Here is a 20,868-nt window from a genome sequence, read left to right as displayed (position 1 = left end):
TCCGTAATACAATGCAAATAATATTTTAATATTTCAATCACCTCATGCTGTACTGATCTGTCACCAATTATATATATATATATATATATATATATATATATATATATATATATATATATATATATATAATATTGGCTTGAAACGAGTGAATAACGGATGTATTTCATCGAGTGCATAAAAACCTCAGTATTTTCACGAGTGGCTTCTTTCTATTTTATGCTCACATACGTTGGCTACCTAAAGTTTGTGACACAGTGAATTAGCAGATTTCTTTAGGTAATGTCAGCTGTTTACCGTACATGTTTTGCTGTACTACGTGTACCTGCGCACAAAATTAGTTCCACATTAGATTGATAAAAATTAACTGATATTTCCAGAATAACAAACAACAAGTTTCAAGGATAACAGACAGGGATTATTAATAAGAAAACAACCACAAGTAATTCATCATAAGGAAATACATAAGGAAAAAGTAGCTCACTGAGAGAAAATCAAAAGGGATGTAAGTATGTTGTGACCCCAAAAAGTATTTCCTGTAGTGAAAAAATATTGTTATTTTTCACTACAGTGAAATATCAATATTATTTTAATTAGAAAATCAAGTAATTCGCTGAAGAGAGAGAGGGAGAGAAATGGAGAGAGAGAGAGAGAGAGAGAGAGAGAGAGAGAGAGATGAAGGTAATAAAACAGAGAAATAAATTGCATCTTTGCAGGAGCTATCCGGGATGTTACTGGTACCTACTCAATATCTCTGTGGATTTCTACACTGAGTGCCGGTGTGTCCGCCAGTTTATTCCTGATGGCCTTGATAATGAAGCACCGAATGAAACTACACAAGGCCAAACCAGCTATGTCTAGACAAATTGTCACTATCACAAAGCTTTAAGTTCATATTCTTTTAACCTAGTACCAAGCACAATCATCTTGCAAAAGTTGTCTTTCAAACGTGATATATGGTACGAACTAAAGTGTCTTTCTCATGAACGTTCCTAAGCTCTGGGGGAAAAAGAATTGCTTTTCATGGCACATTTGGTGGAGGACGGTCCCATGAATCCAATACATGACACCTATTTGGTGGAAGAGGGTCCCATGAATCCATTACATCACACATATTTGTTGGAGGAGAGTCCCATGAATCAGAGCCATATAATTAATCTACTTGGGATAATTCGTCCATATATCCACGATATCGGCGATATGATACATTGTAAATCTGATATTCAGCATGGGTCGTCGCAATCTCCGTAATATTCTAAAAGGTCTTAATGGAGACAAATGTGCGGTTTTAGAATGATTCATGTGACGATATGAATATGATTTGAAGTAAAAGGTGACATAGCCGACGAGAAGAGTCAAAGAGCATCCGTCTATGATAATAATAGAACAAAACACCATCAACCTAAATTATTTAGAGGAAAACGCAATCGGTTAACATGGCATATTAATCTTTAAAAAAACAAAGAAAGCATTCAGTTCATGGAAAAGTTGGATTGTTTTTTTGCCATGCAACTACCATGCTTCCATCTCAGTCTCACACATAGTGAGATTCCAATACCGCAGTAAATGTAATAAGACTAAGCATTCATATCATGGCATCAGCTCAATGCAAAATGCTTAGCTAAATGTCTTTGTAGTCTGATTATTCTACGTAACTGCTTGCATACAAATCTAGGGTTATGACATTTAAATATACAGTGTCAGACACAAATCAATTGCCGTTACATCAAAACATTTATGCTTCGGAATTTCAATTATCACGTGTCTATAAGTGCCATTTTAATGTGTGAGCCCCTAAGAATAAATTCGTACCCCATGACAAGCAAGCCTTATAATTTACTGTGTTATTAAATGTACACCTCCAACAAAATCTCTTTCATCGAATCATTACCATTCACAGAAAGAATCTGCTTATAAATGGATACAGTTTATTTACACAGTAATGTAGGTGCCTAAGCAGATGGCGAAGATAGATGATAGTCATTTCTTGCCTTTGATATTGTCTTGCCAATGTATGACACAGGCGAGCCTAATACACAATGCTGAAGGTCAAATGAACATTTTGCCACATTAATTAAATCTAGAATAGCAGTACAATCGTTTCGCTGGATAACAAATGTATCGGTTTATTGTTTCCTTGATTATCAGCTTGTGAAGATTGAACTTCTCTGAATCGGATAAACGTTTTCTCAATAAACGTCATGACATCTGGTGACCTTATGCACATAACTACATATTTGGACTTATCGCTAAAGGTTGTAGTAGTTCTCGGCTCATTTTTTTTTATTAAGAAAAATGAAAATTGTAGAATCTCACTGGCTCTAGCACTAATGCCCTTATCTTTCTTGATTGTTTGTACTGCATTTATTTATATTCATACTTGCCACATAGAATGAACAGCATAAATCACAAAAACTACTGATCCACTTAAGTAATTCACTTGGATTCCTATAAATTCAGCAGTGAAAGCTTATTTGTTTTGTGAAGCTATTTTCTAAAATAATATTAGGAGTATATCCAAGAGATACCTCTGCGTAATTTTGTCAGCGACCAGAATATTGGCATCTTTTTCCTGACAGAAACATGGCTAGAAACATCAGGCGATGAGTCCAAGTGTGTGGATCTAACACCCAATGGTTACTCCATCAAGTCGTTCCCCCGTAATTCTCACGGACGTGGAATTGCTGTCATCACAAAGAACTCCATGATAAAACGTCTTAACCACACCACAACATTCAATTTCGACCACACATCGTTTGAACTAGTCCAAACCACACTCACATTGGAGCAAAGGTCAGTCCATTTTTTTCTGCCTATACCACCCTCCTTCTAGTAGAAAATACAAGCTGGATGACTCTCTCTTTTTGGAACAGTTTCCGAATCTCCTGGACTATGGAAATTCAATAGTTGGCAACCTGATTATTCTTGGAGATTTCAACTTTCACTTTGACTGTCCCGGAAACCCAAATACATAAAAACTCATAGATTCCATTAAAATTTTCAACCTCAGACAATCAGTTAACCAACCCACCCATAAACATGGGCACATTTTAGACTGGATTCTTTTCATAGACCTGATGATAACATTCTACGGTCCTCCCTGGTATCCCATGACCTTGCATCAGATCACCTCTGCATTATATATATTTAATGTATCAGTCCTTAACCCTCCACCTTTATCTGCTACTAAGAGAAATCTCCGTATGATAAATAGAACCAAACTAATGCATGACATCCAAGGTAACCTAACAACTTCCTTACCTCCTACCGCAGAAAAGCATGATAACTTCCTGCGTTCATTGCTTGACAAACATGCCCCAGCTACCAAGTGCAGAGTATCAATTCAAAAGTGTTCTCCATGGTATAGCAGTGTTAGGGACCAGCTTCGCACCGCTAAAAGAGACCACCGCAAAGCTGAGAGGCTTTGGCTTTCCACCAGACACACTATTCATAAGCAAATCTATGAAGCCGCTAAGAAAATGTTACAAATATAGTCCAGGCAGCGAAATCATCCCACTATACTACTAAGATCATGGAAAGTTCCAGTGAATTGGGCACCACAATCCGTAAGGATTTCTTCTGGCACCCATACCCTAATGAAGATGTCAACAAATGCTTCAGCCACCCGTTCCGTTTCAATAGTCGGTAACGCTACGGATATCTGGTTGCGTAATCCACAAGGGTAAGAATATACCGGTTCTTCTTTCCGATAACTGGCTGCATTGGTCCTACAATATCCACCGCCACTCTTTTAAACGGTGCATATATTAATGGCATGTGTCCTACGGGCACCCTTGTGACCCTTCCCTTACGTACGGTTTTCTGGCATACGTCACAAGACCTACAGAACCGTGTGACATCGCCATTAACACCAGGCCAGTAGAATGCAGCGATTACTCTGCTGGTGGTCTTCGACTTACCTAGGTGTCCTGCCATGCTAGACTCATGTGCCACCGTAACTACTTGAGATCTGTATCTCTGGGGTACGACAACTTGCCAATACCTCTTAACCTCCGGAGTGATAAACTCCCTCGTTCCTCTTGGATAGTTGACACAAAGGTTGACGAATTAATTGGGATTTGAATTAGGTTATCTAAATTAACGGTCGAACTTTATTTAAATTTTTGAACCGAAATAAGGTAGATAGCTTGAATTCTTCTTCCTGTTCTACGCCGGCCAGCTTTGAAACAACGTTTTTTTTTTTTTTTTTTTCCCGCTTCTGTTTACATTTAGGTAATGATGAAAGTAGTCCTAGTTCGTTTAGTCTAGAGCACGATGTACTGTGGAGAGCCAAGGAGTGATCATTTAAAGCAATTAATGAGGGTCAATCGTAGCATAAACGGGTTGACTGGCGAGTATCACGTGATGGCGGTTTGTTCAAAAACAGTGGACCAAGACAGCTGAGAAAAGTCTAATTGTTCTCATTTCCAAAACAAGGAGATGAAGAAACATATAGGAATTTAACAGCCAAAACATAATGAACACAAAAACGTAGATAAAAACAGGCAACAAGCACAATTATCGTGAAAACGGCACTAAAAAACGGAAAAGCTGCTTCAAGACGGTTAACCGATAGCGACCATCTTGTTTATTTACATACATACATACATACATACGCATATATATATATATATATATATATATATATATATATATATATATATATATATATATATATATACATACATACATGTTTACATACATACATACATGCTTACATACATACATGCATACATACCTACCTACCTACCTACATACATATATACATAAAAACATACATACATACACACACGGGCAGGCAGATATACATACATACATACATACATGCATACATACATACATACATACATACATACTTACATACATACATACATACATGCATGCATCCATACATACATGCTTATATACATACATGCATATATACATACATCCTTACATGGATATATACATGCATACATACAAAAATACATACATACATGCATACATACATGCATACGTACATACATATATGCATACATATATGCATACATACATACATGTTTACATAGATACATACATACATACATACGTACGTACGTACGTACGTACGTACATACATACATACATACATGCATACATACATACATATACACACAGTCAGACAGATATGCATACATACAAACATACATACATACATACATACATACATACATACATACAAACATACATGCATGCATGCAAACATACATACATACATACACACAAGCATACATATATACATCCATACATACATACTTACATGCATACATACATGCATACATACAAACAAACATACATACATACATGAATACATACATGCATACATACAGACATGCTTACATACATACATACATACATGCTTACATTCATACATACATACATACATACATACATACATACATACATACATACATACATACACACAGGCAGACCGATATGCATACATATATACATTCAAGGTAAGATAAATTCACACATACATACATGCATACATTTATGCATGCATACATGCCTAAATACATACATACATACATTCATACATACATACACACATACATACATACATACATACATACATACATACATGCATACACACACAGACAGGCCATACATATATACATTCAAGGTAAGATAAATTCATACATACATACATACATATATACATGCATACATACATACATAAATGCATCAATACATACATGCATACATACATTCATACGTGTATACACACATAGGTAGGTTAATTTTCATATGTACATACATTCATACATACATACATACATGCATACATACACAGGCAGGCAGATATTCATACATAAATACATACATACATATATACATACATGCATACATACATACATACATACAAACATACATAAATACATACATACATAAATACATACATACATGCATGCATACATACATACATATATACAGACATGCATACATACATACATACTTACATGGATACATACATGCATACATACAAACATACATCCATGCATACATTCATCCATACATACATGCATACATATATCCATACATGCATACATACATACATACACTCATACACACACAGTCAGACAGATATGCATACATACATACATACATACATACATACATACATGCATACATACGTACATGCATACATACATACATACATACATACATACATACATACATACATACCTACATACATACATACATACTTACATGGATGCATACATATATACAAACAAACATACATACAAACAAACGTACATTCATACATGCATACATACATGCATACATACATACATGCTTACATACACGCATACATACATGCATGCATACACACACAGGCAGGCCGATATGCATACATATATACATTCATGGTAAGATACATACATACATACATACATACATACATACATACATACATACATGCATTCATGCATACATTCATGCACATACATATTACATACATGCACACATATAGTGGTTATAGCGTCCGCCTCTGACGCGGGAAGTCGTGTTTTCGATCCCCGGCCGAGTCAAACCAGAGACTTACAGCAATGGCATTAACAGCGGCCTAACTTGGCGTTCAGCCGTTAGAGGTTATTGTTAGGACTGGTCGACCTGGTATCAGGATAATGTGACTGGGTGGGAGATGATGCTAAATGTCATAATGCCTCAGTGCTGGACATCACTATAAACTTCGACATTGCAGACATCTTAGCGATATGACTGAAACATTGTGAAAGCTACGTTAAAAATCAAAATTACATCACATCACTTCACATACATACATAGTTTCATTGTTTAAAGAAGTAAATATACATTAATGTTTGCATTCTGCTGCATTTCATCCTGGAACGCATTTATTATAAAATACTGAATCGGCATTTTTCCTTATAGCTTTAATGAAGAATTAAGTATAAGAAAAGAGGAAAATTAAACGTAAGTAGCAATTTAAAGCATGTTTTAACATTTACATTTCCTTTTTAACAATTCAAAACGGACGTGCAAATTTATAACGAAGATATAAAAGCATATATCTGTATGATAATATTAAATAAAGCTCAAATTAAAATATATTTGATATATAGCTACCTGGATATAAGTTAAACTCCACCATGTATCACATATTTCAATCAAAATTAATTTGTGTAACACTCATGGGGTGTCGCTACTGAGTGAATGATACAAATTTTTCAGATGTGGGTAATTGAATTTCTATCTTCAAATACCACAAGATAACAGTCGTTTTAAATAAATAATTGTTAAACGTGCAAAGGCTACACTAGTATTGTTCCAATTAAAGAATATCCTCACATCATGAAACTCTAATTAATTAATTCGGGATAAAAAGTAGCTTCCCAACATCGACTCCCCAGAATCAAGCAATTAATGACTATAGTCTATTAAAGCTATGAACGGAGACGCAAATAAAATAACACGTGTACAGTATTTATTATATTATATTTATATCTACTCAGTATACAATTAAGCATTGAGTTCTTTTAATAGTCCTTAAATTTTCTGACGCATTCCAAACCAATGGACATAAATATTTCGCAATTAACTGTTTGTATATCTTTTATTTATTTTCAAACACGACCCAGATACGTTCACTAATATGTGAACGTTATGTTCAATATCTTATTTATAATAATTCTGTAAACGACAATATATACAATCTACATTTGTTGCATCTTGTTTTAAAACAAGATTTAACAAAATTGATTAAGGCATCTTAAAATATTATAGTTCAAAACAAAATATGTCTCTTTGAAAATGTCCACTTGCTGATATGACTACAGTTATTTCTACTATATTGAATCATTTCATTTCTAAGCTCAGATGTGTCTAGACGCCGGAATTTAATTTAACGGAAATGTGTTGTGGACACGTTGGCTCTGTTGTCTTTATAATACTTGGCTTTTTAGTGCATAAAGGCAGATAATTATCTTCATATGTAGAGCGATAGCGTGGAATAACTAGAAATTTCTGGGGAATAAATCGAAGGTCAAGCTAAAATATTTGTTGTTTGGTGAGATTAAATAAAGTATCATGTGCAGGGTCATTGTTGGTTCTGTACATCAAGCAACCTTGTTGCAATGCAATACGTGTACTAAATGCAGCCCATCTAATAAAAGTATTTCTCAAAAGATGGCGTGAAAAAAAACATTAAAAAAAAATAATTATTCGGAAAGCTTGGTATGGCAAATAAAAAAAAAACGTTTCAGTTTGAACAATACCGCATATGTGTCTAATAATAATTTAATATTTGTAAAATGTTGTCACTGCTCGTTACTTTAAGAGTAAATATAGGATCATTATTAGAAACTCTATTATGACACTTTTTTATCCAGTACTCAGATAAATGTGCTAAAAATATGGGTGTCATAATGAAGATATAAAACTAGTTTTGAGTGTGACCAAAGAGATGTTAAGTGTAACTAAGCGTAAGTTTCAATACAGAAAAAATGTTGACTGTTTCCTTTTGGAGTCTCCTGATCGATTGCCACATGTAAGTCATGCTGTTCGATTACAGTCACAGCAAGTGTAAATTAGACACCCCTCCAGGCATGGTGAATGTATTCCATTTTCCTCCGACAAGCTGACTGGGGTGATAATCGTTTGGTTATCGTAAATATTTACAACTTTTAAGATAGTTCGTTGATGTTCCGATTGATAATAGTGAAAAGGTGCCGATAGGTGCTGTGTAATTCAAACATCTGAATTTTTTTAATGGAGGAGTACTGTGCATTCATTTCCCGATATTTAGACGAAACTTGGATGGAAAAAGTGTGTAGCCGCTCCACGATCAGCTGAACAAAAACACAACTAATGGCAGTAACCATCTGTTCTTGGCACAAAAATACGTCCCGTCGATAATTTGAAGAAAACAAAAGATAATAGAAATTGGAAAAAGATCTTTGACAACGGACGTGTCGAGACTGTTGGTTAATAATCCCCTACCTTGATGATTTGTTGTGAGAAAGCACCAAACCCACTATTGCATTATTTCAATTTTTAAAAATCTATTTTTTTAAGCTGGTTTATCCCCAAAACAACCCTTCATCTTCTCGTTAGTTCGGCCGTTCGAACGATTTCTTATTTTACTCATTAAGGATGAAAACCGAAGGTCATAATAAAGAACTATAAAAGCAAATAAACATTTATTTCACATGTTTACTTGAACACACATTATTAATCAAAATTCCATAACACGAATAAAGTAGAATTTTAAAATTATTAGGCATAACAATATATTTACAAGCAGTAAGTATTTATGCACAGAATAAAGTCAATCAGGTTAAATTTAAAACGACTTTAAGCTAAATGTATTAACATTATCCGGAATGACTATTTTACATAAATATGTTCTAAATAATAAAAGTCGTTATAAACAAACATATTACTGACAAATACTGAATGTTTCTAAGACCTTAAATGGTCAAATATCACGCAAGTAGGTTTTGATACATTAGTCTGTATTTTATGTTCCTTACACCCCGTTTGGACATATCGAATATCAAGGGGAGGATGATTATCGACATCGGTCATGGAGCTCTCCCAACGTAAGACCTATAGATAGATAGTCATATAGATCAGTAGAAAGAGCAGGCCATACAATTTAGCACTGCCATACGCGACATTTACTGGCTATAACGATAATGAATGGCTTCCAATAATTGCACTTTGAATTCCACTTGTTAAGGAAGTCTTGATCAAACAGTCAACAATTGATTAAATTGTAACATTTGAAAATTGATTAAATTTGTAATAATTGAAAATGGACCAAATATTATTAATATCTCGATGAATATAATCAAACACCGTTTCAAAAACAATCTTTACCAGAATTTAAAATGAGATAATAGCAGACAAACATCTATTTTACAACAATGACCTTACTCCTGCTTGAGATTAGGGTAAACGGTTACGTTTGCTGTGACAGAACAATGAGAATTGACCATTTTTAGTATGTATAGCTTGTTAATGTGTCTCTTGTTTGAAGTGAAATATGCTAGTGTCTCCCAAGGTTAAATAAATTATTATAAACGCTCTAACTATTAACATTTCAGGTATCGGGTGTTCTTTAAGTACTCTGTCTACGAGCAAAACGTTGAGTCAACATTTTAAAGGAAAGACTGGTCTAATTGCCCTGTCTGTATAGACAACCTCATCAGGCATTGGAAGAATTGTGTTTACATATATCCTAACAGCATGTTTGGATTCGTTCGGCTTACACGGGTTGTTTTAAGTTATGGGAGCTTTGTTATTAAATTCAGCCATTTTTTCTATACTTTGGCAAACAAGTCAGATTGTACGACAGGAAACATCAACAATCTCTAAAGAGACTGGAAAAGCATTGGACATTAAAATTTGCTGCATTCTGTATGGACTAATTTTTACAAACAAAACATTCCTAACATTTTTATTTGGGCTTGCATTTCTCTATGTTCCACACAGTGGGTTTCTAATAATGTTCACTGACATAATGAAGAGTCGAGAATTTATGATAGAGAACATTAGACTTGCATACGCTATTCATAGTATTTCTAACGTGTACGGAAGACTATCCTTTGGATTTCTTAAGCAAATACCAAGAGTTAGTTCTCTGTCTTTGACATTTATTTTTGCATGCATATCAGCCATATCATTTTCGAGAAAACATCTAGCAAAAGAGTTTTGGACCACTGTATTCGCTTGTTCCATCCTGAGATTCGAAATAGGAGTGACAGTTGCAGCCATTCCAATCGGTGCATTGAAAAGTATTGGCCCTGACAATTTCTCATTGGGATTAGGGCTCATATTTTCGACATTGGGAGTGGGAAACGTAGTTGTTGGACCAATATCTCGTACGTACCAAACGAATAATAAACAAAGCCGATTTTAGATCTAAATAAGTTTCGTTTTTGCATCCTAACTTTTGCCAGAAATAAATGCACTTTCTCAAAGTTCTCAATACCTTTAATACAACATGCCCTTAAATGGAAAATACTACCGATCAAACTAAACATCACACAGAATCTGCATCATTATTTGAAATATTAACGCACTTATTTAGCTCTTACTCCGACGTGATTGCTTCAGTGGCATAGTGGTTAGAGCATCTGCCTTGTGTGCGGGAGGTCGTGGGTTCAAAACCCCGGCCGAGTCATAAGAAAGATTCATAACAATGGTACTAACAGCTTCTTCGCTAGGCGCACATCATTAAAAGACTGGTTTTAGGACTGATCGACCTAGTTTCAGGATAATATGGCTGGGTTGGACATCATCATACATGTCTGAATCATCATACATGTCTGAATCATATTGCCCGACTGCTAGACATCACTATAAACTGCCGCACTAACGACATCGTAGCAATATGAATAAAACATCGTTAAAGCTACGTTAAACATTGAAAACACACATTTCTTTACTACAACGCACGCTATGTGTATCGATAACCGTGAACATATCCCGTTCATCGCCTTTCTAGAATTGATTCAATTCCTATAATATTGTACAGAAGCATTTTTGCAGCGCAAATAAAATATTTAATCACAAAAAAGATTGCAATTCTAAAACAACCAGCAGAATATGCTTACAATAAGTGATTGGAATACCTGACAGGACATACAACATATTATTGTCTACACTATATTTAACATGAGACGAGCATTTCCCTGTTATAATTTCGATCGACTTGGATACGACTGACTACTAATAAATGAGTTATTGTGCAGATTATTAATTGTTTTCCTAGTATGTGGGAATTTATCATAATAAAGTAACAATTCTTATATATGTAGATGAAACAGAGAAATAAATTGCATCGTTGCAGGAGCTAACGGGGATGTTACTGGTACCTACTCAATATCTCTTTGCATTTGTACACTGAGTGCCGGTTTGTCCGCCAGTTTATTCCTGATGGCCTTGATAATGAAGCACAGAATGAAACTACACAAGGCCAAACCAGCTATGTCTAGACAAACTGTCACTATCACAAAGCTTTAAGTTCATATTCTTTTAACCTATTACCAAGCATGATCTTGCATAAGTTGTGTTTCAAACGTGATATATGGTACGAAATAAAGTGTCTTTCTCATAAACGTTCATATCCTCTGGAAAACAAGACTATTCATGAATCCATTACATGACACATATTTGGTATAGGAGGGTCCCATGAATCAATTACATGACACATATTTGGATGAGGAGGGTCCCATGAATTCATTACATGACACATATGTGGTGGAGGAGGGTCCCATAAATCCATTACATCACATATTAGGTGGAGGAGGGTCCCATAAATTAGATCAATATCATTAATCTACTTGGGATATTTCGTCCATATATTCATGATATCAGCGATATTTTAAATTGTAAATCTGATACCAATATGGGTCGTCGCAATCTCTGTAATATTCTAAAGAGTCTCAATGGAGACAAATGTACGGTTTTATAATGATTCATGTAACGTCTTGAATATGATTTGAAGAAAACAAGTGCCATAGCCGACAAGGAAAGTCAAACAGCATCCATCTGTGATAAGAATATAACAAAACACCATCAACCTAAATTATTTAGAGGAAAATGCAATCGGTTGACATTGTATATCAATCTTTATCAAACAAAGAAAGCCTTCCGTTCAAGGGAAAGCTGGATTGTTTATTTGCCATTCATTCTACCATGCTTCCGTCTCAGTCGTACAGAGAGTGATATTTCTATATCGCAGTACATTTAATACGACTACGCATTTTTATCATACCATCAGCTAAAACGAAACAGCTTAGCGAAATGTCTTTGTAGTCTGAATATTCTACGTAATCTTTTACCTACAAATTGAGAGTGTTACGTATAACTGATTTAATATATATTTATTTTAATTTAATTATTTGTCAGATTTAAATTATTTTTATTATATTATATGCTATTATAATGTAAATGTATTCACTGGAGATGATATTTTTCCATTTTTCCAGACAATTTGTTGACCTAAATCATTCTTTTCATAAACACCAGGTGTTGATCTAAATTTTGACCTTGATTTAAAATTTGTAAAAAAGTTATATTTTATTTTAAAATGAGTTTTTGTTCCCAAGGTCATGATGGGATTACATTTAAGATGTAAACAACTTTTTATTATTATTTTATTGCTTAGAGAAAGTTATTGGTCTAATCAAGGCCATGTTCTGTGTACGTGATATAAACATGATCACGTGACCCCTTCTGATTTCGCAACTTGGGGGATTTCGAAACTGCCTCTTATGATACAATATAACCTTTGTTTTGAGAGAGATTTCTCACTTTTGTGTTTTTCACACTCATGTCAAGTTAATTTGTTGTAGCCATATTTTGAGTTAATTATCTTCAGATCATTTGGATTTCAAAAGGATTAATTCTTTATTCGCCTGAAATATTTGAAGAGTGCTCACACAGATTTTGAAAAGACATTGTTTACAAATTTAATTTGGATTTCCAATACCGGAGTGCCATTATTTGTATTTCTAAAAGGAACCGTAGATAAGCAATTTACTGATTACAGCATACGTCAGCGTCATGGATTTTACATCAGTATTCGAATTTGAAATTATTAGAACATTTATTACTCGGAATTTTGTAATTTAATTCGTGGATTATTCTTAGATTTATTTTGGATTTGATTCTTGAAACCGTAAATTCGTACTCCATGACAAGCAATCCTTACAATTTACTGTGTTATTAAATGTACACCTCCACACAACATCGCTGTCATCCAATCATTGTCATTCACATAAACAATTTGCTTATAAATGGATACAGTTTATTTACACAAAAACGTTAGTGCCTAAGCAGTTGGCGAAGACAGATGATAGTCCTTTCTCGCCTTAGATACTGGTTAGGTGGTAGTGGTAGTGGTAGTGTTAAAAGTTTAGACATTGTGAAAGATGTCTAGAAATAGTAATTTTAATATAAGATATAGGCCACAAAAGAATATACAGCTCAACTGGTTTATCATACAAACTTCAATTTCCAGTCAACAAAGAGCTGAGGATAGGTTTAGAGAAGATATGGATATAAGTTATATTATCTGACTATATTTGTAGATGCAGTGACAGATTTTAACATTTACTGTTATTTCAAAACTGTCTCATAAGTATTCATGATAATGAATATTAGTTTGTCTAGACGTACACAACGTACAAAGTGTCTTTCGCTAAGACTATATCATGTCTTGAATATCATGATATTGAGTCAAAAAGATAAGGGCTATAAAATGCAAATCGATATACTCATTAAGTGATTTGGGATCTGAACCTCCCATATTGAAAGATGGCTGTTTCAAGAGCTAAGCCTCGTTAAAATCTAAAGTGTAAAACCTAAAACAAACGCAAAGGCGCTGACACCATACACATACCAAACATAAAAAGAACTGAATAACCTATTACACAGATTGCACATAATATGATGGCGACCGTGCGAGAAGATGGGAACAAATTTGAGCCATATTTGCAAAAGTGAAAATTGTGGTGACCGTTGATCCCTTCAAAACATAAGAAGCAAGTGGCTCTAATTAAAATTGTTAGTTTGTCTTTCACAAGGTAGGCTAAAAGCATTAGTCCTTCAATGCCATGTATCACTGAACACGTCGACCGTTTGATCATATACCCGCCTTTGCTGAATTTAGCAACGGATTTCTTTCTAGAAACAAATACCTCAACAAATATCTTTACGTCCGTCGTCTGTAATTAATTGTATGTTCTTTTGCGTGTAAGTTAAAGGTGTGTGTGGCGGAAGAGGCATTAAGCAACGACAATTCCTAACAATCGATATAGAGCTTAAATGCAATATATAACTAGTTTATTGTATCATTCAAGCATAAAAATACACACACACACACAAGAAAACGACCTTGGGATATATATATATATATATATATATATATATATATATATATATATATATATATATATATATTAATATAATTCTTTGATATATTGGATGTTCCGGTATTTAATCAAACTTTTATTGATGGCCAAAACTGTACCCAATAAAACAATGCTGTTAGATAGACTATAGTCTGTTAACACGTTAGATATTTTACAACTGAATAGATTAATTGAATTAATGCATACTTGTATGTATTAGAGGATGATTAAAAGTTAGAGAGCTTTTAATTCTGTGAGACGACTTTTGTCGGATACGAATCAGACTTTTATAATAATAATCTCGTACAGTAGTTCTGATGAAATTATTTAATATGATAAAAGCAGCTTCACGTGCATGCTTACGTTGACCTATATTATTAAATTGTACTTGACCATGTCTCATATACTGCACAGCCTTATTCATTTTATTGGATGTAGATATGATATCGTGGCTGCACATTTATATGAAGCAGTGGAGGGAGGATCGTATAACACTTGTGCTGCTGTCGGTGGTGAGCCTGATTCGGAAGAAGATAGCGATTCTATCGCTATGTAGGACTAACGCTTCGTGTCGGCCTCGAATAAGAAGACTCCTGAGGCATCTTTCTGAATATTCGAGGGCGCATATCTTGCGTGGCCAATCCTTATCCATCCTACGAGGGAAGTGGAGCCGAAACTACTTTGCGATTATCAACTGCACGCCACAAAATATATGTTCCGTTGTTATAATTTACTTAGAGGAAAACATCTCACCCCCAGATCCAACTAGTCGTCTCACAGCCAAGGTCAGTTCTAGTTGTGCTGGAGATCTATCTTTTACCTGGACAATTACAACGCCCATATGTGAGAACACCGATAGATAGATAAATAGCAATTGGGCTTGTTTGTCCACCCGTGATGGGTTTATTCATTATTGCGATTTGTTTTTGTGGGTTAAACGCCATTTTTCAGTTATGCATGGCGGCCGTATTCTTGGTGGAAAAACCCCGGAAGAAAAATTGACAGACGAGAAGCTACAAGTTAGCTTTCTTACTTTCCCACTTTGGTCGAACCCGAGACTCAAGTGTACTCGAAACGAAATGAGATGCCAGTGTGCTGCAAAATCGATCGCACAAGACCACGCAGCCAGAAGGGGCTACTGTAATCAGCATTAAGATTTCATCTAGTATATGAGTCAGGTTCCGGATTGGTAATGTTCTTTTTGCAAGCCAATGAAGAGCGATGTTAATCTGTCAAATATTTGGTATCTCTATCTACATTCTATAGGCACGCATTCATTACTGTAATATCATCTTTCCATTTTAATATAAACCTTTTGTAATGTCATTCGAAGATATCGACAATAAGACAAGCTTAAAGAATGTTAGTCTTAGTCTTGGTCAGAGCCAAGTTGTTTGGTAAAACATGTAGCTATTGTAAAGTTTTCATAAGTTGAGCAATGTTTTCAGTGAAATCGTGTCGTTATGTTACTATCTTTCATGGAAACGGTTGGTGATGGATTACTAGAAAACCGACTGTAACATTCCTTTCAACTCTTTCCCGAGGTGACATCTGAATGGATATTGTTGAGACTCTATGGTGATAAACAAAGTAATAGAAAGGAACAAAATCAACAACAATTTTAAAGCGTAACACATGATTTAGTTATCACAGTTACAAATGACGACGTTAGATGAACTTACAGTGTTATGAAGTGAATAAAATATAATCCCGATAGCGATATATGGAAGTCCCAACGAAAGAAAACTTCCTGATAAATTTCAATACCGGAAATGTACTGGTCCGCCAAGAATGGTGAAGTTGTCAAGATGGTGTAGTCCAGAACTCCTTTAAATATTTCACAATAGTTACAAATACTATTATAGTCCAAATAAAGCGCACTTTATACTTGCAACGAACAGACCAAACAAATGTTTCCTCTCTGGGATGATATATTAAGTACAAGATAAAAAAATAAAAAAATTCTGCAGACTTACAGAAGTAATGCAAGAAATAAGACTCAGTCCTAAATAGGAATGGATCTGAATGATCAGACTATACCTTCCATTTGTTGTGCTGTGTCACATGAGGAAGCTAAGTCGAAGCAAAATGAGTAGTAAGAGCTGTCACGTGGGGCATATTATGAACATTTGTAGAATGTATATATAAGAAAATAACTGAGCAATCAGATTCATTTAGAATTTGGAGTTATCCTCTTTTCTTGTGTTTCAGTTAGTAGTCTACAGATGAGTCTTGTGTTGTTCTTAGATATTATTCGAGAGAAAAAACATTTGATTAGACTCTTCAGTCGAAATAAAAAGTGTTCGTTATACGTAATATCATATCATTTTGGAACTGTTGGGAATTATTTGAAGGCGTTCTGAACGACGCCATCTTGACAAGGTCACGATTTTTGGCGGACAAGTAAATCTGGTGGTTTTACTTCTTTTTATAATCGTATACAATTTTATATAGTACATTGGCATTAAGGACATTAGGATAAAAAGTATCGAACTTATGAATCCAATAAGTTTCTTTTTTAAGTTTCTATTTATGTCACAATGCACAAAATATATTGGCATGAAAGAAAAATCGAGTAGAGAATGATTATTTGTGTTAAAGTGTGTTGAAATATTACAGGAAAACTGATGATCTCTATATTTTGTTATATGAAAGCGATGATTATTCGATCTCTTAGAAACTTGTTGAACTGTTTGTTCAACATATTGCATACTACATTTGTTACAGGTTACCAGATAAATCACATCACTTGATATGCAGTTAGTGTTCGTAAAGAAAAAATAACGTCTTTTATATTAGCGCTACTGAAAGAAGTACTTTCTCTTCTGTTTGCACATTGGGACCATCGGATCTCTGTTACATTTAGATGACGGAAAGTGTGTTTTTCATTTTCTGTCTGTTTCGTTCTAATTAGAAAATCTTGCAAATGTTTGGGTCTACTAGAAGCGAGAATTGGTTTATTTTTGTAAAGTGATTTTACGCTGGTTTTATTTGATAAATTTAGGAGACTATACTATTTATTTATTACAAGACCTATATTGAGATTTACGAAACAAACCAAAAGCAATGTTTTCCAAATTATTCTTCGCCACCAAGTATTGAACCAAAATATTTTTTATTTCATGTTTTGACAAAGATGGCTTTGCCTCACAAAGATCATATTTTTGGAAAGTTGGAACAATTCATCCTGGACTCTAACCATTTCTGGGAAAGATTTAAAAAACAGGTTTCAGATTTGGATAATATTGTGAAAGCTTGTTGCTTTCACTATGTAAGATCAAAGGACCAGGAATAAAGTAATGTCCAGAAAATGGATTAAATTTCAAAACACTTTCAATTTCTCTTAATTATTTCTGAAATTGGAATCCTTGACGTTTCGGTAGTAGTGAATAGGGATAGTATAGCGACAATGGGAATTAGCATTAAAAACACCCTTGGGAACATATAGCGACAATGGAAATTTAACATGGAGAAAAATCGTGGGAACATATAGCGACAAGGGAAATTAACATGGGAATAAATCGTGGGACTGTTGAGCGACAAGGGAATTGAATATGGAGAAAAATCGTGGGACTGTTTAGCGACAAGGGAATTTGAACATGGGATTTTTTTTTTTAAAAATTTAAATTTAAAAAAGGGTAGGCAATTGAAAGGCTATCTCTTTTCGAGAAATATGGCTGGCCCTGAAAAGGGCCTTTGGGTTTATGTTAATATGCCCTTAACATAAAGGGCATCTGTGGCATCTTCTTTTCCTCAAACTTCGTCTTACAGCAGGGCCATACATCAGAGTCCTCTTGAGGCAACCTTGTCTCTCTATGTAGACTCTTCGTATCCACAAACTGCTGGTGGTCCTGTGGACAACGGTCCACTTGGATCGGACATACATGAGCATGTCCGTCCTGAACATCATCGTTGACACAAGGGTTGAAGATTCAACGTCGGTCCACATGTTGAGGCTCCGAGAATAGGTGAATCAATGCAGTGAACTGCGCTTATTTATAGGGACAGAAAGGATTGAAACGGATTGAGTTCATTCACCAATCCGAACACGCGTTACAGAATTCAGTCAGCCCGCATCCAATCCGAAGAGAGCAGTCTGTGACGTCACTTAGTCTATATAGATTCGCTAGCGCTTGTGTGCAGTCAATCTATGCGACAGTGATTCAACATGACGGAAACTCAGAAAACGATCCAATGGGGTGCACCAGCAGGGGAGACCGCCCAAGGGAACCCGGACTTACTTTCAGAAGAGGTGAATTGGGATTTTGTGGATTTTCTCTCTTCGCAAGAATTTGTTCCGGAACCTTCGTTACCTTCTTCATTACCGCAAGTGGAGAATTTTAGACAGAGACAGAAAGAAGAATTGGAGAAATTTATACAACGACAAAAGGAAGCGGAACAGGCTTTTCTCCTACAGCAACAGCAACAAGAAGAAGAGGTAAGAAAAAAACAACAGCAAGAAGAAGTAGCAGCAAAGAAACAAGAGGGTGAAAATCAAACGGTCACGGTACTGTTGGACATTTTAGCGGAGTTAAGAAGTCTGAAACAAATGTATCAGACTTCTTTATCACGACCGAAGAGAATACGACCTTCCCGAGCTAAACACGTCAACCCTGTGACTAAGCCTACCGTACCACCCTTAGTGATTTCAACCCAATCATTATCATCATCATCAACATTACGCAGTCCAGAAGTAGGCCTTGGCCGTGGCAAAGGCATAAGGCAGTTAAAGTTGATTGCTTAAACTCACCCCTTCACCATGAAGAAAAAAGGCCCTTTTCAGGGCCACCCACATTTCTCGAAAAGAAATACAATTTCAATTTGCCAATAACTCAAAAAAAAAAAAACACCCATTTTACCCTTATAGTACGTGTCTGTGTATGAGTGCGTGAGTGTACGTTCTTATTTTAAAATCAAAACTCAAAGACACTTACCTTATATCATTCATTTATTCTTTCATCCATTTTTACAATCCAATTCACAACACAACACTTTAATAAAAAGTTCATTGACTTCTTCTTTCTCCTTGTTTACTCTCTCTGTTTTTTAAATTTCTTCACCGTCTTTTCCTCATTTTCTTCCCTTCTTCTTTTCTTCTTCTCCTGTTTCTTTGCCTCTTGTAAATAGAATTGTCTTTTTTCTTCCTCTTCTTCCTCTGAAGAATCCCTCTCTTCTTCCGAAGAATCCCTCTCTTCTTCTGAAGAATCCTTCTTTTCTTCTGACTCCTCTTGTTTCTTTTTTGGGCAATCTGGAGACCAATGTCCTTTTTCTTTACAATAATAACAGGTATCTTGACTTTTGTCTTTTTTAGTCCCTGTTTTTGTTCTTTTTTGACAGTCTGGACACTCTGAAGACCAATGCCCTTTCTTCTGACAGATATAGCAAGTATCTTGACTTTTATCTCGAAAGGAAGGAGAGTAGTCCGTAGGCTGGTCTGAAGAGAATTTTCTAATGACCCCTCGCAAAGCTCTGACGAAACGTTCCATCTGGTTAGTCTCTTCCATCGTTGTGCTCGGCTTGAGAGTGAAATGAATAGTGAAAGGATAAGACACACACCCTTTTATATACGCTGGTCTGCTATGACTATAAAGTAGCTCATGGTGTTTGAACTTGAGTCATTTGACTTTTTGCACTCAAGATGAAACGATCCTATTCATTCGAGAAGAAAGAAGAAGAAGAAGAAAGTAAGAGGCAGAAACGTGATCTATCGCCTCGTACCAGGGCTGAAATCTTGGCACAAATTCATGCCAGTGATTTTGAAGAGGACATGAGTGAACCAGAATTTGAAACCTTTAAACCAAGTTCACCACCCTTAGTCAACCCTGAAAAGTACTATTCCATTCGAGAGACGGAAAAGCGCTCCTCTAGAAAATTTAGAACCACGGCTTACAAATACACGGTGAAGTTTAAAGATTTCAAGGCTGAAGTGCCGTTAGAGAAAGCAGAAGTGTTCATCACTGAGGTG

The 20,868-nt window shown here is 35.2% G+C and overlaps 1 protein-coding gene across 1 annotated transcript in view; it reads left to right on the top strand.

The window, feature by feature from the left end:
* LOC149783422 (uncharacterized) overlaps positions 1-20,868 on the top strand; it is a 64,280-nt gene that overhangs the window by 5,703 nt on the left and 37,709 nt on the right. The window contains exons 4-5 of the mRNA XM_089932838.1: positions 714-879; positions 15,318-15,415. Of these exons, the coding sequence (XP_089788964.1) occupies positions 714-879; positions 15,318-15,415 (264 nt within the window). The remainder of the gene's footprint in view (positions 1-713; positions 880-15,317; positions 15,416-20,868) is intronic.

The sequence above is a fragment of the Sinohyriopsis cumingii genome, chromosome 14, assembly GCF_028554795.1.
Source record: "Sinohyriopsis cumingii isolate HCF-2022 chromosome 14, ASM2855479v2, whole genome shotgun sequence".
Taxonomy (NCBI): Eukaryota; Metazoa; Mollusca; class Bivalvia; order Unionida; family Unionidae; genus Sinohyriopsis; species Sinohyriopsis cumingii.
The sequence above is the reverse complement of the archived record's forward strand: the minus strand, read 5'-3'. Positions and strand labels throughout refer to the sequence as shown.